The sequence below is a fragment of the Canis lupus genome, chromosome 22 (assembly GCF_048164855.1).
Source record: "Canis lupus baileyi chromosome 22, mCanLup2.hap1, whole genome shotgun sequence".
Lineage (NCBI taxonomy): Eukaryota > Metazoa > Chordata > Mammalia > Carnivora > Canidae > Canis > Canis lupus.
In genome coordinates this window covers 19,938,645-19,965,466 of record NC_132859.1, presented here as the reverse complement: position 1 = coordinate 19,965,466, position 26,822 = coordinate 19,938,645, and the positions used below count along the sequence as shown (strand labels likewise).

The window sequence follows — 26,822 nt, the reverse complement described above, 5'->3', positions numbered from 1 at the left end:
ATTATGTTGATAGAAAAGGACTGTTTCCAGTGGTCCTGCAAGAGTACAACTACAGGAAACTTCTGGTCTTTTCTTTTTCTTCCACATGTTGACCTAAACAGTAGTAAGAACACAAAGATCACCTTCCAGAAACAAAGTCTCTGTATCTGATCTTGGAGCATATCAAGGCCCATTGTCACTAACCTAAAGTCAGAATTATGTTTCATTGATTCAGAGGTGCCCATTATTTTATATCCCTTAAGAAAGAAAGAAAGGAGAGGAGAGGAGAAAGGAGAGGAGAAAGGAGAGGAAAGGAAGAAAGAAATGGGGATGGGGTAGGGGTTCTTAAAATGGATTAACTGTCATAACACATTGTATGGTCAATATTGAGGTATTTGCATTCTTCTAGGCATAACTAACCTTACATCCAAGGGCAGTGCTCATTTTAATCATGGAAAAACATTTAACCTGGAATATATAATCCAAGATACTGCCCATATTGTAGAAGGAAAAGAAAATGTATAGCCTTTTCCCCCCCTTCATTTCTTCTATTTGTGTTATAAATTTTACTTTGTAAGAAGTGACAGTATATCAAGATTTGTTCTGATATGCAAAGAACATTTTTAGTTAGAAAGTGCTCAATAACTGGGTGTTATTCTGTATGTTGGCAAAGTGAACACCAATAAAAAAATAAATTTATAAAAAAAAACATAAAGTGCTCAGTAGGGCAGCCCTGGTGGCCGAGCGGTTTAGCACCGTCTTCAGCCCGGGGTGTGAACCTGGAGACCTGGGATCGAGTCCCGCATCGGGCTCCCTGCATGGAGCCTGCTTCTCCCTCTGCCTGTGTCTCTACCTCTCTCTCTCACTCTCTCTCTCTCATGAATAAATAAAATCTTAAAAAAAAAAAAGTGCTCAGTAAATTTCAGACACTGTGTTGAAGAGACATATGGTCAAATAGAGTTTAAAAAAAAAAAGCAAAAAGTAGCAATCAAGCATATACAGTATAGCAAAGAGATTATTTGGGGAAGGGCTGTTTCCAGGAAGATAGCACAGATGACAGGACATCTGAGCTGACTTTTACAGAAGCAATAAAAATGTGCCAGAGAAAGGGATGGTATATTTCAGGTGGGCATATGCAAAAACCACAAATCATTCCAGATAGGTGCTGTGCAAAATGCCAGGGAGAAGGCGAGCCAGGGCATGGCCTCTGATTATAATCAGGCAAAAGAATCTGCATCTGAAGAATTAGCTGCCGACTGGTTCACTATAATTTTTGTGATTGGAGGCACAGAAAACACTTCAGCAGTGTAACTTTAGCACCTCTTTTAATATGTTAAGATGAAACATTTTCAGATAGGTCATCACAAATGTGTATCACTAAAAACAAACAAACAACCTATCTCCAATGGTTTGTCTTTGATTATTTTTGTTTCCTGTCCTCTTTGCAATCAGGATATTGAGAATGAGGGGCCTGAGCCTTCTGACTGGGACAGGTTCGCAGCTGAGGAATATGAGACTCTTGTTGCAGAGGAATCTGCCCAAGCACAGTTCCAGGAAGGGTGAGTGAATTTCCCTGGGTCTTGAAGAACTTTTTAAACAGGGGTAACCATCTCAGAAATATTAAAACCACCTTGAAAAATCAAACTAGTAATCCTTATTTTTTTAATATCATAAAAATGGATTATAATCAACTTTAGTTGAATATTTTTCCCAGCAGTCTTCTCTTCCCTTCTTCACTAATTTCCTGAAAACTCTTCTCATTCCCATTTCCTTTTATAAAATTGTACTTTTCACTGGAAGCTAAGATCATTGTGGAGTCATACTACTTTGTAGGGATGTTAGTAAGTCCCGTAAATACAGGACAAGGCTAAAAGAACTGAAGCTTTTTTAAATAATAAAAATATATTTTTAAAACAAACCTTTACCATACATGGTTTTGTGCATTCAACCCTGAACAAGAAGTTACTTCTACATGGGATTTATAATAGGGCTTACTTAATTCCATAAAGGGACCATGGTGAGAAATTATCCAAGACTTTCACTGCTTAGAACATTTCAGCAACTTTATAATTTGTTGGCTCTTTTCCATCATCTTCTAGGGATTCCTTCAGCAGTTCCTCTAAGACTCTTAATTAATCCTAATTATTAATGTAATACATTTTTTGAATAGGTAATACATCTGTATGTTTTAATATTCAAAGAAACCAAAGGATTACATAGTAAAGTTTCCTACTGCCCAGTTTTCCTTCCCAGAAGCAACAATCACTGAGATCATTTTATGTACCCTTCCAAAAAAGACTCTCTATCCCACTGTCAGATAGATAGATAGATAGATAGATAGATAGATAGATAGATAGATAGATAGATAGGCAGGCAGATAGATAAAGAAGCAAATTCAGGGGTGCCTGGGAGGCTCAGTCAGTTAAGCATCCAATTCTTGATCCCAGTTCAGGTGTCAATCTCAGGGTCATGAGTTCAAATCCAGTGTTGGGCTCCACACTGGGTATGGAGCCTACATTTAAAAAAAATAAAAAAGCAAATACACATATACATTGTTACATTACTTTTTTCCCTTACACATATGGTAGCATTCATTGTTTGGTACCTAGTTTTTTCCACACTTGTATAAAAATTCTAGAGATCTGCTGTACAACATAGTGCCTACAGTTTAAAATTTGGTATTGTGCACTTTAAAAGGTTAATAGGATAAATCTCATGTCAAGTCTTCCTACAAAATAAACATACACAAGAAGAGAAGGAAGGTGATGGGTATATTTAGTACCTTGGTTGTGGTATCACAGATGTATGTATATGTCCACATTGATCAAGATGCATTCATTAAATGCATATCATTTTTTATGTAACAATTACACCTAAAAACAAAGCTTGAGAAAACAGTATGGTAAACCAAAAACATTTGTATTTTATGATTACTAAGGTATAAATGAGGCTTTACAAATATTTTGGGGCTTTCAGTGCATGAAAAAAATTAATAAAAACAATAAATTGAAGATTATTCCATATATGTATCTAATGAATGTTCTTCCATACATGTATCTAATGAATGTTCTAAGTTTTTATAGCTTTATAATATTCTAATCTATAGTTATTACCATTATGAGAAAAGTTATGCTATTAGAAATAAAATGTTCTAATGAATAATCTTATATACATGTCATTTTATACATATATAGGACATATTTCCAGAAGTATAGAAAACAGCATACTTGCAAAAACACAGATTAGAGAAACCAACACGAAATAATGCAGGCACCCAGAACTAGCAACAGTGGGGAGCCACTTTCACCCCTAGGCCTAAAAGGACAAAGAGATAAAACCATTATCAGAACCCAAAGAGAGTAAGTATATGGAGAGAGTCAGGACTTGTGACCTTCAGTAAGGGAATTTAGTCAAACGATGTCAACCCAGATGAGAGCTGCTAGAATAAATACCCAATTTCACTTTCTTTATATCCCTTCGTGTTCTGCTGGTACTTCCCATTAGCTTCCAACAAGAAACCGGAAGATAAGACAACTAACTGATGTGGTCCATCTGGATCAGCCTCCTGGGGCACAAACTAAACGAAGAGTAGATCTAGAAGGATAAAAATGAAATATCCAGTTCAGTACATAATGTCAGGTAGCCCTCCACAGAGATTGTACATTTTACACACCTACCATTAAGTCTTCAATATCTTTTTGGAGAGTATTAAAGAAGCCATTACCAAACCACTTTCTTTAATCTAGAGATTTCCTTAATATTCTTAGCCACAAAACTGAGATCTCATTTTTATCACTGACCCCGAAACCCATAAAAATCATTTCATCACTCATTATTTTAAGCCTTACTGAATCAGAAAACACAGGTGAGTATATTCACAAGCATGATCTAAATTTTTTGGCATTGAGCATCCATAGTCTACTTATGAAGCAGTATCAATACTGTTAAGAGCATGTGTAGATGTTTATAATAAAGATTGCCTCCAACTTTTCACTGATAGGAGTAATAAAATTATCCTACATATATATACTACAATTCCATGTAAACATTAAAAATCATTTTGTGGATCTATATTTCTTGATTACAGTAACAAAAAAATAGAGATGTGGAGAAAGACTTTAAAAGACCGAATAGAATGGAATAGCAGAACAAAAAGAAAATTAGGTATATGTAAGGAAAACAACAGGGATATAAGTTATATGTATTAGACAACAGAGCAAATGGAACCAAAAGATTCCAATAAAAGCTTTTTTAAAAATAAAACAAGACTTGAGGGACCCTTGGGTGGCTCAGCGGTTGGGTGCCTACCATCAGCTCAGGTCATGATCCCGGGATCCAGGATCAAATTCCACATCAGGCTCCCTGCGATGAACCTGCTTCTCCCTCTGCCTATGTCTCTGCGCCTCTCATGAATAAATAAATAAATCTTAAAAAATAAAAATAAGGGATCCCTGGGTGGCGCAGCGGTTTGGTGCCTGCCTTTGGCCCGGGGCGTGATCCCGGAGACCCGGGATCGAGTCCCACGTCGGGCTCCCGGTGTGTGGAGCTTGCTTCTCCCTCTGCCTGTGTCTCTGTGCCTCTCTCTCTCTCTGTGACTATCATAAATAAATAAAAATTAAAAAAAATTTTTTTTGAAAAATAAAAATAAAACAAGAGTTGAAATCTAGAAAGGTCAGGAGTCACACCATATCCAGAAAATTCTGATAATGATTGATTCTCCATATATATGTTGAATTTGCCAGAATTCAACGACATAAATAAAAGTTTATTTAAGGGGTTTTTTCCTTTTATTTTTTTTTTTTAAGATTTTACTTATTTGAGAGGGAGAAAGAGTGAGAGCACAAGCAGGGTGAGGGACAGAGGGAGAGGCAGACTCCCCACTGAGCAGGGACTCCAGGATGATGACCTGACCTGAAGACAGACACTTAACCGACTGAGCCACCCAGGTGCCCCATTTTTCCCTTTTTTACAAAATTCAAGTCATCAGACAAGGGGGAAAAAATCACCCTTGCCTCAGATACCTCCATAGTAAAACTGAATACTGGAAGACCATGAAACAATATATACAACCTTCTCAGAGAAATTATATAATCCCAAATTTTATTTTTTTAAAGATTTTATTTATCTATTTGAGAGAGTGAGTGAACAAGACCTACAGAGGGAGAACAAGCAGGGGAAACTGCAGAGGGAGAGGGAGAAGCAGGCTCCCTGCCGAGCAGGGAGCCAGACAGAGGCTTGATCCCAGGACTCCAGGATCATAACCTGAGCTGAAGGCAGGTACTTAACCAAATGAGCCACCCAGGCACCCCTACAGCCCCAAATTTTATACTAACCCAAGATGACATTCAAGCATGAAAGAACAAATGGTATTTCCAAACACATAAGAACTGAAGGGAATATAGCACCCATGAGCTCTTCTTTAAAAAGGACATAAGCATAAAACCAAGAAACAAACCAAACCAAAATAAAGAGCCCGGAAATGGAGCAACCACTGTGAAAAAGAAATAACAGCATTTGATCCATTCAAATGTAGAAAGAATAGAGATAAGAACATAATAGTCTGGAAAAAATAACAGCTGAAACTAGAATGTAGAGAAGAGGAAGAAATATATGTAAAACATCCTAGAAGTAACAATGTAACTGAAAATGGGAGGTGGAGAGGAGAAAGAAAATGTGTAAATTTCATTGGCAAGGCTTCCATAGATAGCCTTTAAAGCTGTAAGTCAAAATGAGAGTTTAGGAATACTAATTAAAATAAACACTTGAAAAACCAAAGCCAGACTCTAAGTGTTCTAATTCAATCAGAAAACATGTACACACAAAATGAAAACACAGAGCACAAAGCATAAAGATGACAGAAGTAAAGGAAGCATTTTTAGATCAGTGTATGTAAATGGAATAAACTCGCTTATTAAAAGAAAAGGATTCAATTCTGGAAGACAAAGGTTGAATTTAAAAAAAATGAACCCTCAAAAAAAGCAGTGCATCTGAAACAAAAACTGCAAAAAGAAATTGGAACTTATTATTTGCAGCCATAGCAAACTATTCCCTGGAAATAGATAGATAAAATACCTTTGTGGGTTTTGTCCATAGACCATCTACAAAATACATACTAGACTACAAACAAAACTACAGTGGACTTCTAAATAGGAACTACAATTTAGAACAGCTTCTCATTTAAGAAGGCAGTCTAAAAATGTACTATTTCAGTCTCTCACACCACTTAAAAATAACTACAGAGTACCACTTAGGAAGAGAAATTTTCAGTGGACTAAAGGAAAACAGATGGGATCAGATTGAAGATTGAAGAGGGAGCCAGAGCTTAGGTTCTATGCAGGAGGACGGAGAAGATAATTGCTACAAATAAAAGCAGCAGCACTTAAGGGTGATATACTCGAATTTGACTGAAACCAAGGGCTAGAGGGAGACCAGAAGAAGCAGCATCCAGGTAGGTCAAACCTTTATATATCTCATCCTATCCTTAAAGGAAAGACAAAAAGCAAGAGTGTGGGATCTTGGAGCAGTGAAAGCACATCCACTGAAATATCCACACCAGCAGCCTGGCCCATCCATCCCTTCATTCTCCTTGAAAATACTAGTAACCTCAGATTGCCCCCTCCTAAGTAGCCAATGCAAACAGAAGCAGCAGTTCGTTCCCAACTACACAGAAAAGTGGACAGATATCAAACAGTTACAAATACCAATGAAATACTCAACAAATGGAAGAACTTTCACCCTTGGAAGGAGACTCACTTCAGCAATTAGAACAAGATCTCCAGTTGAGTACATTTACCATTTTTAGAGGTAAGAGAATATTGTACTCTTGAAACAAGACTGACCACTTTCTTGGAAATAAAAAAAAAAAAATTTAATGAAAAACACAACCATTGGGCTGAATAATAAAAGGCACAGCTAAAAAGTTTTTGATTTGGGATATTGATTATGATACTGGGGTAAGAAATCCTTGCAGAAACCAGTAGAAATAATAGCCAGATAATTCCCAAAATACTATCTATTTAAGAAAATAAACACATACACAGGAATCAGCAAATTTCTTCTGGGCAGGTAGTGGGTATTTTAGGTTTTACAGTTCTGTCACAACTATTTAGCTCTGGCATTGTGGTATGACAGTACCCATAGGTAGTATGTAAGCAAATGAATGTGGTGGTTTTCCAATAAAATTCTAATACACCGTGAGATATAAACTTCCTATCATTTTCACATGTCATAAAATATTATTTTCTTTCAAATTTAAAAGGCAAAACCATTCTTAGTTCACTGGGCTGTAACAAAAAAAGGTGGAAAGAGAGATTTGGCCCACAGACTATAGTTTGCCGGTCCTGTACTAGAGTGAAATTTCAGAACATGAAAGATAGAAGAACTGAAAATCTACCAGAGACAAAAAACAGATTACCACAAAGTGAACCCAAAAAGAAATGGAGCACTATCGTTCAAATACTACAAAGAAAAATAACTTTGAATCTAGAATTCTATCCCTACTTATATGTGAGGACCTAATAAACACCTTTTCAGACATCCAAAGATGCAAAAAACTTAACTTCCACAGACTATCTCTGAAAGAAGTATTAAGGGATATTCTTCAGCAAGAAGGTAAATGGATTCTAGAGGAAACAGTGGGATGCAAGTAATCAGAGCAACAAAATTAGTAAAATTTATTCTTAGAACTAAATATTGATCACAGACTGTTAGGAGTAAAAGGAGGTTGGGGTAATATACTATGAATCTTTATTAGAGTAGAGAATATTGATGCTGATAATTTATATTTCTATAACAATGACTAGAGTTAAAAGTATGTGTTAAAAATTTAAGCTCAATCACTAAGAATTAAAAAAATGGAAAACTTTCTAATCAATTTTTAGAAAAAACAATAAAGTAGAAAAAATTCAGTAAAGAAAACTCAATCTACTAAGAAGCAGATGTGTTAATCAGCATCCTTTTTTTTGGTAGCAGGTGACTTAACTTCAATTCAAATTGCCATAAGCAAAAATATATACATAGGCAGGCTTACATAACTGACAAGTCCAGGGGTAGAACTTACTTTAGAGACTCAGACTTTTTCTCTTTCATCTCTTACATAGTGGTTTTCTTTCATCTTTTCACTTATAGCAAGTTATTCATATGTGGCAGCAAGATGATCACCTGATAGCTTCAAGTTCAAATAAAAGAGAAAATCCCTTTCCCCTAAGCTCCAGCAAAAGCCTAGGATTTGTGTCCCTTTGACTCTAACTGGCTTAGTTTGGGTCCAATCCCTGAACCAGTTCCTAAAGGAGGCCTAGAACTAGGCTTATACAGGAATCAGGTCTGTCCAAACCACAGGTTTTCCCAAGGGAAATTAGAAAATATGGCCGAAAAAGAGGGGAATATACTATGCCAATAAAGGAACAACAGATGTCCACTATAGTAGACAAAAGAATAGTACAAAATAAATGGCTAAAATAAGTCCAAATATAGTATCAATCACAAAATTCACATTGGATTAAAAATCAAACTGTATACTATTATTTAGATTCATCCCTAAGGGGTAAGAGTCCAATGTAGTAACAAGAGTAGGTCAGTTATGGTAACATTAATGAGACAAGTAGAATTCAAAGCTTTAAAAGAGATGTTTCAGTATTTCAGCAGTTGGCAATGAAAATAAGTTATGAACGTTATGCAGTATATAAAATAAATCTGATAGAAATATAAGGAAAAATTGGCATCTACAGCCATGTAAAAACCAACAAATCAAAGAGGCCAAAAAATAATTATATAGAATTAGTAGGATTTTATAGAGGTACTCAAGAGTATACCTGGTAGCCAGCAAATACACATGGAACCATCACAGAAGTGCCTATTAATTAAGGCATGAAGGAAATTGCAACTTAAAATGCAGCCTGAAATTAACTAAAAACTAAAACACACATACCTAGGAAGTTAAAAATAAAGCTAAAAAAATATTAATATATTTCAAAATAACTGCTAAAGCAGAAGTCAAAATACAAATTATAGTCTTTCTAGAACTATGCATAATATTTATTAAAACTTATGGGATCTGGGCAAGGGGAAATTTATAGCTTATAGACTAAAATAAATTGATTAGGCTATCCTCTCAAAATGCATGAGAAGGATGACAAAACAGACCCAAGTACATAAAAGGGAGAAATTAAGCCATTTTATTTAAGCAAAAATAAATCTGTTAATTTATAAACATATACACACAAAGTGTACTATGTGCCAAGCACTATTCTAAATATTATAATTCACTAGGTGCTCACAAAAACCTTATTTTGTAGATACTGTTATCCCCATTTTACAGATATGAAAACTGAACAGCAAAAGGTTAAATAACTTATCAAAACTACCAACATATAAAAGAATACATCACAAGTAAGTGGGTTTTATCCCAAGATTGCTACGGTGGTTTAACTTTGTACAGTCTGCCATTAACAGATTGAAGATGGAAAGAAACAGGAAATATAAATTGATTCTTTGAAGGCATATGATAAAATTTAATACATTTTTTGGTTTGGAAAAAAATCTTAAAAATTAGCAAACTTAAGCTGAGTACATTGTTAATGATAAAGGTTATGAATCCCACACCCCAGAAATAACCAGCTAAAAATACAATAGGGGAAAAAATCCCATTCATTAATAATCGAGAAAAAAGGTGACTTGGAAAATATATATAAAGAAAATACAAACTTTCATCAAAAGATACAATGACTATTTGCCATGTTAAGATTAATTTATTAATTTGACATAATCCCCCAGAATATGTTGTGGAACTTGATAATTCTAAAATTCACACAGAACAATAAATATACAAGAATAGCAGTGAGTTTGGGAAAGAAAAGTGTTGTAGGATACAGGGTATGTATATGATAAAGATAAGTGTCTTGACTATGTCAAGAAAAGACTACTCAATAAAATGTTATCTCTCTGTAATGAAAAAAGTACATATTAAACTAATGTCTGCATATAAAGACTTAAAAAGCTTAAAAGAACTGGGAGAAATTTATAAGGAAATCATTTATAGATCTGAATACACTTAAAAAGTGACAAATTCTGTATTCACAACCCTAAAAGGCAAATTGGATTGCATCATATGACTAGTAGTGTTCTTTTATAAATCAGATTCTTTAAAATCAATAGTAAGAACATAAATAATGACCACTTCTAAAACAGTAAAGGTAGAAATTTCACCCAGGAAATAAACATGAAAATTCACACACCAATTAAAATGCAATAGCTAAATTATAACAATTTTAAATATATTTAAACATTTAACAGAGCTCCCAAAATATATGAAACAAAAATTGCAAGACAGGTCAACAATGACAGTTGGAGATTTCAACATTCCTCTTTCAGTAACTGATAGAACTAGAAACAATAAGGATACAAAAGACTAGAACAACACAGTATATTATACCAAATAAATCTACAGAGAAACCCTCCACAAAACAGCAGCAAATCTGCATTTTTTTTTCAAGTGCATGTGAAGCTCCTCTAGGGCAGACCATATGATAAGTGAATAAGATCCAATAAATTCAAATGGATTACAGTAAATAAAGTATGTTGTCTGACATAGTAAAATTAAAGAAGAAATGAATAACAGGAATCTGGGAATCCCATAATATCTGGAAATTAAATACTTCCAAAGACACATGAGTCAAAGAAGAAACCACCGGGAACTTTATCATTATCATGAAATGAATGAAAATAAAAGAACATATGAAAATGTATGAGGTGCAGTTAAAGCAATGTTTAGAGAAGCCTCAGAAAGGTCTAACTCACATCAAATAATATAAACTTCTACCTTAAGAAGCTAGAAAAAAAGAGCAAACCAGATCCAAAATAAGTAGAAATAAGAAAATAAAGATCAGAGTAGAAATCCATGAAATAGAAAATAGGAAAACAATATTAAAGAATTCTTGAGACATGAAGTTGGTTCTTTGTAAAGATTTTTTTTTTAAAGTAAATTTTTATCTGGATCAAGAAAAAAAGAGGAGGCATACATTAACAAAATCAAGAATAGAGGAGGCATCACTATAGACACTACAGAACTTTGAATAATTATAAAGAAATATTATGAACTTTTCCCAATAAATTTCACATCTTAGATGAAATAGGACAATCCTAGAAAGACTCAAATTACCAAAACTGATTCAAGAAGAAATGGAAAATCAGAATAGACTATATCAAAGTAAGGATAGTGAACTGATTATTAGAAGTCTTTACCAAAAGAAGAGTCTAGGTCCAGATGATTTCACTGATAAATTCTGTCAAATAGTTAAGGGGAAAAAAATAATACCAGTCTTTAACAAAGACTTTCATAAACTAACAGTAAGAGGGAGCACTTCCAAACTTGTCTTATAAAGCCAATACTACCTTGATACCAAAGCCAGACAAAAATACCAGAAGAAATGAATACTACAAACCAACAACCCTCAAGGCCATCAATACAAAAATTATTATAAAATATTAGCACATCAAATCCAGCAGCATATAAAAAAAGACTATATACTGTAAGTGGGGTTTATCCCAGAAACAGAAGGCTGACTGACATCCAATAATCTATTGATTTAATATACCATATTAATAAGTGGCAAAAAACACACAGTCATCTACATGGACACACAAAACAGCATTTGACAAAATCCAACATCCAATCGCAATAATTCTCACCCATATAAGGATAGAAGAGAACTTTCCTAACTGGCTAAGAGGCATTTACAGTTAACGTCATTCTTATGGTGAAATACTGAATGCCTTCCCCCTGAGATCAAGAACAAAGTAGATGTTTCTATCCATCATTTCTATTCAGCATTGTAACTGAGTGTCCTATCTCCTGCAGTAAGACAAGAAAAAGACTTTCAAAGTATTCAGATTGTAAAGGAGGAAGTAAAACTGTCTATTCATAGATTATGTAACCTTGAAGCAGAAAATACTAAGAATCTACCTGAAAGCTACCAAGACTAATGAGTTAGTAGTTAGCAAGACCTCAGAATATAAGTTCAATATACAAAAATTAGTTGTATTTCCATGTACAGTGAACAATCCATTAGGGAAATTCAAATAAAAAGAATAATTCCGTTCATATTAGTATCAAAAGGAACAAAATATTTAAGAATAAATATAACCAAAGAACTATAATACTTGTACACTGAAAACTGCAAAAACGATGCTGATCTAAATTGGATTAGAAAATTAAGTACTGTTAAAATGTCAGTTCCTCCAAATCCAGATTTAATGAATTCCCTATTAAAATCCCTGCAGGTTTTTGTTGTAGAAATTCGTAAATTCATCCTAAAATTTATGTAGAAATGCAAAGTACCCAGAATAGCCAAACTCTTTTTTTTTAAAGGAACAAAACTGAAGGATCAGGTTGCCTGATTTCAAATTTACTATAAAACAATTACATTGTAGCATTGGCATATATAAAAATAGATCAATTAAGACACCCTAGAAATAGACCCAATATGGATGGCCAATTATTAATTTTCAACCAGTGAAGAAAGAATGATCTTTTCAAAAATTTTGTTAAAATCACTGGATACCCATATGCCACCCAAAAAAGACCTCCCAAAATCCATACCTCATACCATGTATTAAAAGAACTCAAAATGAATAAAAGACCTAAATGTGAGAGGAGAAACCTTAAAGCTTCTAGAATAAAACAGGAGAAAATCAATTTGACCTTGGGTTAGGCAAGAGCAATAAAAAATACTGACAAATTGGATTTCCTTCAAAATTAAAAACTATTGCTTCAAAAGGCACATTAAGAAAATGGAGACTAAGAGAAAATATTTCCAAAACATCTTGATAAAGGACTCATACCCAAAAATATAATGAATTCTTATAGTTCAACAATAAAAAGATATAATAACCTAACTTTTAAACAGACAAAAGATCTGAATAAACTAAATTAGAGATACAAACAGCAAATAATTATATGAAAAGATGTTCTACATTGTTAGACGTTAGGAAAATGCAAATTAAAACCACAGTGAAATATACCACCTACACATCAGACCAACTAAAATCACTAGTTAACAAAGATATGGAGAAACTGGAACCTCATTCACTGGACTGATGAAAGGTAAAATTATATAGCTTCCTTAGATGAGTTTGGCAATTTCTTAACAAGTAATCATGCACTTATCCGATGAATCAGCAGTTCCACTCCTATGAATCTGCCAAAGAAAAATGTTCACCCTAAGGCTTGTACATGAATGTTTATAGCATTATTCATAGCTGCCCAAAACTGGGCATGATCCAAATATACATCAAACTGGTGAATTGATAAAATATAGTATATACATAAGATGGAATGCTGTTCAGCAATGAGAAGAATGAACTGTTGATAAACACAATATGGATGGATCTCAAACTAAATGACAGAAGCTAAACAAAAAAGTATGTGTGACCCATTTGATTCCATTTATTTAAAATTCTAGAAAATGCAAATTAATCTATCATGACAGCAAATTAGTGGTTACCTGAGAAAGGGAGCAGTGATTATGGAGGGGCATGAGTAAACTTTGGTTGGGAGGCAGGGGAATGGATATTTTCATGATCTTAAATGTTGTAATGCTTTTACAGGTATATACAAAAGTGAGATTCTGTAAGTATGAGCAATTCATTGTGTATCAATTATACCTCAATAAATAAAAGAACTAATACATACAATGGATGAGTCTCTCAAAAATCCTACTCTGTGCAAAAGAAGCCAAACACTAGAGACTGCATATTATATGATTCCATTTATAAGAAATTTCTAGAAAAGACCAAATTTTAGAGTCAGAAAACAGATCAGTAGTTGCCTAGTTCCAGAAATAAGAGTGAATGCAAACAGGCACAAGGGAGAGGTGGGATGGATGGAGGGATTAAAGTGTTATAAAATTAGATTGTGCTGTTGATTGCACAAATGTAAAAATTTACTAAAAAAAAAAAATTTACTAAAACACATTGAACTTTAAGGTCAGTGAATTACATGTAAATTGTATTTCAGTAAAACTTGTAAAAAAGCAAGAGTCAAAAAGTTTTTAGCTTATGAAACTGGCAGCAATTCTTTAAAAGATAATTTGTTAAAAGAGAGTATTAATTCAGTATGTGTTTATATTTCTACTGTATACTAAGCATTATCAGATACTGGTGAACACAGATAGGATCGATAGGATCCCTGAGTAAGCAGGGAAAACAGAGAGATGCAATTAAAGTATTCTTAAAATTCTTCTCAAAGAGGAAGCACACTGCAGTACCATCTCACTCTAGGCTCACTATGCAGTAAGACAAACACTTTCAGATATTGTTGGTAGAAACAAATTGGCCCAACCTCCCTGGAAAGTAATTTGACAGTATATACAGCCTGAATTTATACCCTTTGATTCAGAATTCTAGTTTGTAAATAATCAGAAATTTGAATAGATTTGTTCTATCCAAACAATTGGCTTTTGTCACTGGTCATTCTATATTTAAAAATTCAAAGTAACAAAAATGTACAGTAATAGAATGGCTCAATAAGTCACAGTATACAGTGTCATATTATGCAAACATTGGAATTTGTGTTTACACAAAACACACTGGGGGTTAGAAAATTGTAATTATTTCATCATTACAAATGTGTACATCTATATATGCAAGCTAAAGATAAGGCTACAACATAACTCTGGGCCATGGGATTACAAGTAGTTTGTTTTTTTATACTGGTCTGTAATTTATAAGGTTCATAAAACAAGCATGTATTACTTTAATAAATAGGAAAAAAGTTATCTCCCTTATGTTTACATAGGTAGTATGTTTAAATAGATAATACATAGGTGTATTCACAGCAGAAGAGGTAGAAAATACAGATAAACAAAAAACTTCACTTAAAATCCACCATTCAGAGACAGCCTTTCTTCCCTTCCAGACATTTCAATGCAAATAGATAATGTTTTATAAAAATGGAATTTATATTACATACTGTTTTGTAACCTGCTATAAAAGAAAGGAGAAAACAAAGATAGGCATAAACACTTAGAAGTTTGTTACTCTAAAAAGAAAAACTGATGGCAGCTAAAGAGAAAAACTAACTGGCTCAAACAAGTTTTTTCCAGTTGTAGCGCTCAGGTTGTGCCTGGAGAGGAGAGAGGAGAGGCAAAGGGTCGCAGACTGAAGAAAAAGGGAGGGGTCAAGAGAGGAGATGCAGAGACCAGCTGTAATGAAATTTGACCAGTGTGTATGAGAGGCTTCTGCTGGACACTCCTCATGTTATAGGAGATAAGACCTCCATAGAGCACATGTGGGTGATGAAGTCCTGAAGAGAAGGTTTACAACAGCCACAGCCTATAGAGAACTAGAATGTTAAAGTTTTAAAAGGAAGACCTGTTTAGAGTTAATAGCTGAGTGATAGGTCCAAAAGTAAGGCCAGACCCAGAATCCCAGGGTTACACCACCTAGGGCTTCATCTCAAGAGGAATTACAAATACATCAGAGTGAGTCTGTCAAACAAAATATACCAGATTCAGATACTAGCAATGGAGAAAGAATGGTTGGTACTATGGAAAGAGCAGAGGCTTAGAAAGGAGCCAGACAGATCCGGTTCTACCTACCACTCACCAGCTGGACAGGTTATCTGACTCCTCAGGCTCAGTTTCAGAAGACTCCAGCAACTATGTTCCAAGATGGTTGTGAGAATCTAAGATAATATATCTAAACACCTGGCACATAGTAGATACCTGATGAATAGTAGCTATTACTATTGTTACTACTCCTTGTTTGGGAAGAGATGCAACATAACATCATTGGCTAAGAGCATGGAATTTAGACTTAGACAAACCTAATTAATTTCAGATCCTTGCTCTTTCACTTAACTAGCTGTGTAATCCCAGGCATCCAAGCCTCAGCATCACCTATACAATGAGGGTACCACCTGTCACACTAAGCTGTTTAAAGAATTAAGACAATGTGTACAGTATCCTTGTACTTTGCCCTTAGGGATAGTAGCTCTGTAATCAATGAACATTGGCTATTGTTACTACCACTTCTGTGATTGTCGCCATAATTACATAACCTCTCTGAACTAGAATTAATCAGCTGTAACATTACCATTCCACTACCTACCTTATTCCCTTCATTTCCAGGACACAGTACATGGCACACATTTGACACACAGTAAATATACTGCATAAAACAACAGGACTATACTGAGAATTATAGATCTGTAATGCATCCAACGGTGTCAGGCATATAAGTGCTGAGAAAAATGGAGTTGTTTGTGTTTCCACAAGAACCTGGGCTTCTCCAGGGCAAAGAAAAACAATTTTTTTATTTGGTATTTGGTTTTTTGTTTTTTTGTTTTTTGTTTTAAGCAGCCTCCACACCTAGTACAGAGCCCAACTTGGGACTTGAACTCACAACCCTGAGATCAAGACCTGAGCTGTAATCAAGAGTCCGTCGTCACTTAACCAACTGAGCAACCCCCAAAGACAGGCACCCACGAAGAACAATTTTATTCATCTTTTAATCCTAGCACCTGGCAAAATGTTAGGGATGTAGGAGATCCTTAGCAAATGTTTACTGAGTGACATAGAAGGCAACATTCAACAGCCACCCTCACTACAGGATAACTACAAGAATCCAGACAACTTGACCCTCCCAAAACAACCTGAAATTCCCCATCTACTTTACCATCTAACAAACATCATAGGTAGACTTTGTCAGGTACCTCTACCACCTAATTCAAGGCTGGTACTTGAATAAAGCCTTTAATAATAACCTACTAATGACTCCAGATATGAGTGAGGTGAAAGACTGCAAACACTGAGGCTGCAAACATTGTGAATTATCACATCTAGCACACGACATGATCACAACATTTAACAGCATTTGTATAAAGTCAAGGTAATGAATGATAGGGGAAACGAGAGAGACAGGGTACTAGTTACATTCAACTGTGTGTGCCACCTATATGAAGATAACAGGTTAGGATGTCAAATTTATAATTAACATTCTTATGATTTCTTCAATAAAGAAATTATTGCAGAAATTATTCTGCAATACAAAAAAATTATGTAAAGCAGGCTAAAGGGTCCTTACCTTAGGAAGCTGAGACCTACAATATTAAAAACAAACCTTTCTGGCAATTTGGCAAATATATGATTACTTCATATTTTTAGTTAAGAATATTTTATGTTATCTTAAAACATTTCTTACAGGATATTCTGGTATTTCACCAACAGATTAACCTAGACTGAACACAATTTGCTTTTTTTATTCTGAATGTCTTTGATTACTAAATAGAGGCTTGCTGCAGAAAAATTGGAAAATTTGGAAAAAAATTGGAAAATAGAGATTAAAATCACCCTTGGTTCAGTCATCCAGAGATAACCATTATTTACACTTTTAGAGTATTTTTTTTTCTTTTAAATTTTTATTTATTTATGATAGTCACAGAGAGAGAGAGAGAGGCAGAGACATAGGCAGAGGGAGAAGCAGGCTCCATGCACCGGGAGCGCGATGTGGGACTCGATCCCGGGTCTCCAGGATCGCGCCCTGGGCCAAAGGCAGGCGCCAAACCGCCGCGCCACCCAGGGATCCCAGTGTATTTCTTTTTGACACTGAATGTTACTGAATGACTTTTAATGCTTCAGAAGTGTTTTCTCAAGCAATAACTCACATCCACTTCTCTATTATTGGACATTTAGAAAATGTAGAACTGTTTACTCCAGAATGTTTTTAAAAGTAGCTTTTTCCTTCATATTATATATAAACGTCTATGAATTACTCTTTGTAATAGTTGTACATTTACTTCCATCAACACTGGAAAATAAGGTACTGTAGGCAAAGGCCAGCCCAAAACCCACTAGATCATCTTCTAGGAATGAGTAAGAGTCAAGTGTGGAGTAAAGGGTTGTGTGCAGCCTGACTGTCCTCAACAAAGTGGGAGAATTTAACAGAGGAGCAGTGGGGGAAGGCAAGGTAACGTGTGTATGTAACAGCGACATGAGAAGAGAGAAAGAAGCAATGACAGGAATTAATCTAGAGCATGAGATATAATCTTACAAGTAGAATAGTTCTGAATCATGTTTAATAGTCCTCAGTAAACAGCTTTATATGGACCTGAATTTAACATGTTTTAATTTTTCTGGCTCTCAGCAAAACAAGACAAAACCCAATTTTATTTCAATAGAGATTCACTGGTACTCAATGCCAGGCATTGTGGTTAGTAATAAAAATGAATGAGACCCTATCCCTCCAAGTTCATGATTCAAATATATTTAACCCAAATTTTTATACTATCTACATGCAGACTAAGAATAAACAATTGGGGCAGCCCAGGTGGCTCAGTGGTTCAGCCCCGCCTTTGGCCCAAGGGGTGATCCTGGAGTCCCAGAATCAAGTCCCACATCGGGCTCCCGGCATGGAGGCTGCTTCTCCCTCTGCCTGTGCCTCTGCCTCTCTCTGTGTGTCTCTCATGAATAAATAAATATTTTTTAATTAAAAAAAAAAAGAATAAACAATTGAGGGCTCATGACCCTAGGGAACTGCAAGAGACCAAACGTGAAGTGAGATCAACCTTCTGAGGCAAGAAAGTAGAGGGTGTATATTAACAAACTTTAACAAGAGTTGAAACAAGATTTTCTAGTTAATGAATGGGTCAACAAGGCAATGCACTAAACCAAATATCCAACTTTGTAGGTAATGTAATTTCAGTTAATCCATTTTATATAAGTGATTTAAGATTTAAAACTATAAAGTAAGATTCATCCACTCCTATTTCTAAAGTTTTATAAGACTCCAAATTAAAGAACTACTTAACATTTCATTCTATGCTTATAGCCAGCATATGTCTTAGATTTTCTCAAACCCTAAATCAAATATTCTATCCCTTTACCCCTACAAATAGAATCCCAAAAATGGAATCAAACCACAATTCCCAGACAACACCCTTAAACCACACAAATCCTTTTTTGACCATATATGTGCCGGTCATTATTTATTCCAAGAATCTGCAAAACCAGCCTTAATACTTTTGCCCAGAAATTGCTTATCTGAGGGGAACTAACTACTTAGGGAAACAGATTTCTAACGGCAAACATACTGCTAGTAAAAATACCCGTTATTTTCCCTTATGCTAACAACATTATGTTAATACTAGGTTAAATAATTTGTTCTCAATACTAAGCTTCCTAGTGAACTATTTGTGAACCGTAGGAGTTCTGCTTCAATCCTCTGACCCTGCTACTCATTCAGAAATAACCAATTAAATTAACAGAATACTTCATAAAATAACCTTCAGTTGTGCTCAGAGGAATCCCAGTTACCTACAAGTAAACCTGGAAGTGGCCATTTAGAAGGAATGTTAACGGTCTCCTTCAGAAATTCCTAGAGAACAGAATAAAGTTTAGACTCTTAAGAGTTCTGACTTCAGTGACTTCAAGAGTACCTCTACACACACCATTTTACTCCACCCTTCCCTGACAACTTGACACATCATTTCACAATGCACATTAGGACAGTCACTTTTTATTCATTTTGAGCACCTACTGCCAGTTACTATACTATATGTAGCCCAATGAAATTAGTGAGTTGGAAAATGGACACTTTATAGTCAAGTGAGGAAGACAACTATATAATTGTGAAGGAAACAAACCGTAAATCAGTAATGAAGAGAGAATTGCGATTTAAGGTGCTAAAGAAATTTCCTGAGGTGTTGAGAGCCTAAAGGTTGAGAAGGAAATAGGTATGAAAAAAGCAGGGAGCAAAAATGTTCTAGGTAGAGGAAGAAAAACATAAGTGGCTCTGAGGCAGGAAACGTGTTGAGGACATTTTTTAAAAGACTGGTATGGCTGGAATATAAGGAGAAAAGAGAGAAATGTGGCTGTAAAGATAGGGCCCAGATCATGCAGGTCCTCGGGAAGCTATTGAAAAAGAGTTAAGGAAGTAATATAATCCCACTTACATTTTTTGAGGATAGTAATCTTCAGATCAGTAGTGGTTAAAGAAGAGAAGCAGGGAGACAAATAAGGAAGCCCTTGCAGGCATCTAAATAAAAGATGGTGGTGGGGATTAAGAAGTGCTTTTTGTGATGAGCACCAGGTATTGTATACAAGTGATGAATCACTATACTGTACACCTGAAACTAATATTACATTGTATGTTAACTGGAATTTTAAAAAAATTTAACGGGTCGCCTGGGTGGCTCAATTTTAGCTCAAGTCTTGATCTCAGTCATAAGTTCAAGCCCCACGTTGGGCTCCATGCTGGGTATGGAGCTTACTTGATACAGAGGGATGGATATAGCACGTGGCTGGCTCATCCTAAAGAGCTTGTGACTCTTGATCCTCGGGGTCATGAATTTGAGTCCTACATCAGATGTAGAGATCATTTAAATGAATTTTTTTGAAAATGGTGGTTACTCAGGCACTAGGAATGAGGGACCTTTTAAATGCCATTTCAGATTAAAAGATGAACATAAGTTAACCAAAGGGTAAGGGCACTGCAGGCCACTGAAGAACACATACAGTGGCACTAGGTCCCAAGCCTGTAACCCATTTTGACAAGGTAGATAGCATGGTATCGCAATGGCAGAGGGTATGTGACAAGAGTGAAGGCAGGAAGACCAGTTGTTAGAAAACTATTGCAATAATCCAAGCAATGAAATATAGTGCTGTGGACTGTATCAGTGGCAATAGGGAGGGAGCGGCAAGATGTGCCCATGTATTATTGTAAATGGTAGAAGAGACTGGCTGGATTTGAAGAAGGGAGGGCAAATGAGGAGGGAAGAGAAATTTGGGATTACTGGATTTCTGGCTTTAAGTGGGAAGATTATGGTAGAGCCAAGGGTGTGGGAAGGATGAGTTCAACTTTATATATATTGCCATGATGGAAAAGCCATAGACTAGGCAACTGGATACATGGCAGTCTCCAGGTTAGCAAGAAGCTTAGGCTGGATATGTACATTTAGAAACCACAGGTAAACAAGTGGTGGATAAAGCTTTAAGAAAGACTGTCCAAGAGAATACAAAATGAGAAGAGCTTAATCCAGAATCCTGGGATGTACTGACACTGAAGGGGCAAGAGGTAGAGCAAGGTTTGTGAACAGTACTGTTTTAAGATGGATTATTCTGCTGTGAGTTGTCATCTAGCACATTGTAGGATATTTAGCAGCATCCCTGAACCCACTAGATGCCAGGAGGACCCACCCGGTTATGACAAATATGCATCCAGGCATTGCCAAATGTCCCCAGGAGGAACAAATCACCCCCATTTGGAAACATTGAGATAAGAGTATAAGTCTCCAAACACTGATAAAAGGTTCTGAATGAACTCCCTCAATCCAGAAGATTCCTCCAAAGTCTTTGTGCATAGTACTGCTCTTGGTGCCTTGAAAGTATGAAAAAAATTCAGGTGGCATTCCACTCTAACCGACCCACAGGGCTTGAGAATATTTTTGTGTACTAGGCTGGATTAAAATCCATTACTAGAAATCCCGTTTCTGGTATGAGACTACAGTGGGAAGAAAAATTCCTTTGTAAAAATTACATTCACAAATGGACATACATAAAATATGTGACCCTGATTCTGCCCCTCCAACACAGGATTAGGTGTCACCATCTTGTTCTAGTAGGCCCCAGCAATTCTCAATCATGAGAATAGCAAATAACATTTTTCATGAGTTTATGATTTAATGTCCACTTGACCCTGGAGGGTAGGAACTGCTATTAACTCATTAGTTGAGGAAACTGATGCAGAAGGGTTATGTAACATGCCCAAAATCACATTAAGTGATCAAACTGAGATTGGAACCTGACTTTTCTAAAGCCCATGCTCTAAAGCTATAAAACACTTAACCATTATTCCAGATGGCCTCCATTAGGCTACAAGCTCTGTGAGGAAGCAGCTAGTTCTTTTTCACCATTGTATTCCTAGCATTTGGCTCAGTTCAGGCCTAACTTATTTGCAGATCTGCACTAAAATGTTTAACACCCTGAGGGCTCAGACAGTAAGTTTGAGCATCAAGAGGAAGAAAATGTCTTCCACTCTTAACAGGAAATAAGCAGTCACAGTATCTGACACTGCATTGCTAGAATTAACTTTTGGGAATTTTGTTCCAGAAATGGAGGCTTGACCATCAACCCTGCCTCACTGCCGTTACAGTAGTTACCCTCGTTAATGCCTCCTCCAGCAGATGCTGGTTACATTGAGGCCTCAAGGTTATGCAAGAATGGAACAGAAACAAGTATAGAATGGGATATTTCTACAAAATGAAGTTGTTAAATAATTTTTGATAGGATTACAAGTTGGTACCCAAGGGTGAGTTTTCCAAACATCAGATAGGTTTTTTGTTTTTAACATTGTCTATTGTCTATTCAAAAATGTGTTGGAAAGTTGAATAGCGGGGGCACCTGGGTGGCTCAGTCCTTTAAGCATCTCCCTTTGGCTCAGGTCCTGACCCCAGGGTCCTGGGATCGAGCCTCACATCAGGCTCCCTGCTTAGCCTGGGGAGCCTGCTTCTCCCTCTCCCTCTGCCCCTGCCCCCCCCCCCCCACACACACACACTAGTGCTTACTCATGCTCTTAAATAAATCTCTGAAAATAAAGTTCAATAGGTACCGCCTCTACTACTGGGCATACCTGCTTCAACATAGATTTCCTCATTAGCTGGCCTTTTTGATGAAAGGACTATATGTCCAGAAGTTTCTGCACATACTGTGTAAAGTCCTTGCAATGAACTGGGTGAAAAGATTAAGCTGGTGATACCAAATCTCTATCAGACATTTGTAATTATCATGTATATTTTTCTGGGTCCAGATGTAACCTCAGCATATTTATCAATTTATTTTTTCAAGCAGCCATCATTCCTACTAGGTAAAATATTTTATCATCCCTGCCTAAGGCCACCCTCAGGGACAGCCTGGAAGTAATGGAACTCAGGGGATACCAATAACTTTTAAGAGGAATAAGCAAAGGGACTATGCTGGGAAGTTCGGTAAGGAATAGGAGATCCATGAATGGGCTTTAATCTGCTCTGTGTATATACTTACACATCAAAATGTACTTCTTGGAAACCAGAGAAGCTATAAAGCAACTTGCGAGGTGAGAAGGCTCCCCACTGCATAGAAGGCATTCATATAAAGCTTGTACTTTATGGACCGCACACCCTCCCCACTATAGCCTAACCTGCAATGCTTTCATTCCCACCAGCCCTCCTAGGAAAGCTGGATACAGCACATGAACCTGGGCTTTAAACAGGGAGAATGTTTGCTGTTCTAGGTGGAAGCACTTTCTCCTCCAGGATGGCTTAGTTGTTTATAGCTGACATTTAACAACTGAGGCTACTTTTGCAAGCTGGTGGTCTTCAGTCCCTAGTTTGCCATATTGATTCCTACCCAAACATTGAAATTTTTTAAAAAATCAGTAACTCACTTGTTTGTTCTTTCAGCTCCTTTGAAGATTATGAAACAGAGGAACCTGCCTCTCCCTCTGAAATTGGAAACAAAGGCAATAAAAGTAAAACAGTAACCTCAAGCCTTTCAGAGAAATGTGGAAAGCTTCAATCAGTGGATGAAGAGTAGCTGCCAATGTCTACGTGAAAGAGAGATACGTATTTTAAATGTCTTTTTCTTGTGGAGATGCTCGTTTGCATACTGCTTTTTAAAGGCTTTGATTTCTGCAAGTGTGTATCTGCACGAGGAACTTTAAAAACATTTTTAAGCAATAGGTCTGGATACACATAATTTGGGAGACTCCTCCAATTTGCCTCAAACCTTCTACTACAGAGCTTTTCCTCCAAATACAATGATATACATCACCTTCCAAAGTCTGTGAATCAGCACTCTTCACCCCTGAATGTACCAAGGATCTCTTGGGGACAGTGCCAAGCACAGTTCTCTGCAGAGGAGTTGCCTCTGTTGCCCAATATCCCTGAGGCCCCTCAGGGCTCCTATGGAACCCAGAAGAAACTTTCACTTGCAGAAAACTTGAGTCAAAAAAATTCTGGAACTTAAAAAAGCAGTTAAGGGCCTCCAGAAGTGACTTGGTAATAAAAGCACTGCCAAAACATCTCAGAGACTTTTTAATATGTGTACTGGAGTTCAAAGATCTTGAACTTATTTGGTTTAATGTAATTTCACAATGACCTGCCAAACTGCTAGTCACTTTACATCCTCAGGTGTTGTAACCACTGGGCCTTCCAATCTTGGCAAGCTCTGAATAATCTCTCCCCATCTTGACTGTGGATCTTATATAAAATATAATGAAAAACTTCTAAGTACAGAATTTGACTCATACTTGAAAAAAAAATTTCCTTTTAACTTCTCTAACAATCTGTGGAGAATTACTGAATGACTCATTAACTCCAAATTAGTTGACGCCCCATCTATACTTCCCATCAGAAGGCCTACTTGAAGACTTAGTGATATTCGAATAGATGTATTCATCACTGAATATTAGATTAAGCCAACAGTAAGAGCCTCAAATGTAAACATTATCCCTTCATGTTGAAAAGGAACTACTATTTAAATATTCCATCACCTCAATATTTATCAAAAGAATGGAAGAAAGCAGTGATACCACTCATAAAGGAAACCGATTTCATCTGTACTATAGTGTGTTCATTACAGAATTCTACATTTTTTTCCAGCGAGTCACAGTGCACCCAAATCCTGCAATATCCTTAAAGATAAAACTGAAAATAAACTATGAAAAAAGATGGACACTTCTAATAGTGTAAGCAAAAGAAACCCCCCAAGAAACTTTTAACATCCATCTCTGTCAAAGTCATCACCTTTTCCTCTGGGTCTTTTGCTTTAACCACTAGTCTTGAATGTCAGAATTGCTGCCCTTGCCACCCTGCTTTGGTTCCTCTCCTGATGTCAAAGTCAAAAAAAGAAATAATCAAACCTTGGACTATGATAGGCAAAAACAGAGATAAGGGCAATTTAGGAAATGTACCATCAACTGGTATAACAGTAGTTCTTCTTGTCAGTATTCTCCATTGCCTGTTATTTCACCTTTCATGATCAGAATTAATCTTTTAATGGTTACAGAAAAGTGATAAATATTAAAATTTGTTATCTAATAGTTCACAAAGAATTAAAAGCTTAAAAAATTACTAAATTTTTAGGAAACACTACATGTAATAATCTAAACACACTAGTAAATTAGGATTACAAGTATTTGTGATACACAAAATTTACCATCTATTCTATCCACCCTTTACCAGGGAGAGAAACCAATTACTTTTTTTAAAATTTCAGATAAAATATTTAACATACCTTTTTTAGAAGCCAGGTATGGCTTAAAGGTTTTATTATCCATAATGATCTAAACTAAGACTCATCAGCAAAATATAAAAATTCAAATTTCTAATACACATTTGATTTTTAATACTATTTGGCTTTTATCTTTTTACCTGTGTCTCCTTACTGAAATCCTCTTGCTTTTACTTTGGTCTGTATTTGGTTTCAAATGTCCATAATTATAAAAAGTAACACCTACCAGTATCATTCCATTTAAGATAAAGCTATTTTAATTTAGGTTACCCAGAGTATCATATTTTCAGACATAAGTGTTTCACTGTAGTCCTTTCTTAAGAATTGAATGCAAGAAATGTGAATTGAGAAACTAGAACAGTATATATTTGACTTTCTGGTAAAGATCTCACTGAATAAAATCACTACTGCCCAATTGGAAATTCCAAGTTTTTACAATAACCCAGGCTCTTTGATAAAAATTAAATTGAGGGTTATCATGGTCTTAATGCTATTCAATGAAAAATGAGTTTCACAGCGTAACATAACATTAATTGCCCAGGTAATCAAACTAATGAAATTCTGTGTATTTTCTCTGCATCTTATCTATGTCATTGTGTACAATTCAAAGTGTTTATATAAAATTCTAGATTAATCAAATGAGGTAAGTCATTTGCTCAATTTTTGGAAATGTTACAGAAGTGTGTTTGGGTGGAGAAACCTGCATGATTTAACTTGTTTTTGTTTTTCCCTTTTTGCAAAACTAAATAAAGAGACAAGTTGTCAAATATGAACCATGTTCACTAAGATAATCTACTACACACTTTTGGTTTTATTCACACTTGCACTTTGTCTTTATGTTTGAAAGAGTTGAAAGAGTTAACACTGTAAACAAACTTGAGTTTCAAAGAATAACTCTTTGAACTCCTGGGCAAATTATAAAGGAAGATAATACCACCTCATAACTGAGAAGTGATTTCCTTTGGGGAGAATAAGAAAGAGGACTACAAATTGGGAATCAGAGGGATCAAAAGGGACTTGAGCCTTGTATACTTTTTAGCCTTGGATATAATGTATTCTTTTAAAAGAATGTGTAACTGATTATTATTTGGGTATCTAAAACTCAATTTTTTAGAAAAGGAGGAGAAAAGTTAATATATCATTCCAAGTATTAGATTCTGACACTGTACTTTGAACTCAGTATTTTCTAAAGCATTTCTTATTTGTAACTTATGGGAAAAGAAATTTTGTTTTTAATCCGTTGTAAAACTGCTTTTCTTCAGCAAGGTCACCATAGAGTTGTTTCAAGAATACTAAGAACACAGTAAAATAAAACGAATTCTTTATCCCAGAACCACATTATAGTTCTGCACAGAAATGCAGACTTAATGAATCTAACCAAAAAGATAAATTGCCAGTTCTAACACTTCTATCATTTGTGTATGTTAACAAAGATTCAAAGAACTGAAGATGTACATATTAAAAGCTGTTATTGTTTTGATGGTTTCAAACCCTGATAAAGTAAATCCAGTTACTACAGTAATAATTTCTTCCTCATCCCTAATCAGCCATTGGTCAGCATTCCTAAGTAACTCATGGTATAAA

At 35.6% G+C, this 26,822-nt stretch overlaps 1 protein-coding gene across 8 annotated transcripts in view; it reads left to right on the top strand.

Moving 5' to 3' along the window:
- Window positions 1–26,011, top strand: part of PPP2R3A (protein phosphatase 2 regulatory subunit B''alpha) — a 188,230-nt gene extending 162,219 nt beyond the window's left edge. For all 8 annotated transcript variants that reach the window (XM_072792636.1, XM_072792637.1, XM_072792638.1 and 5 more), the window contains 2 exons: window positions 1,432–1,538; window positions 23,408–26,011. In XM_072792636.1, coding sequence (XP_072648737.1) covers window positions 1,432–1,538; window positions 23,408–23,540 — 240 coding nt within the window. In that variant the 3' untranslated portion in view covers window positions 23,541–26,011. The remainder of the gene's footprint in view (window positions 1–1,431; window positions 1,539–23,407) is intronic.
- Window positions 26,012–26,822: the final 811 nt, after the last annotated feature.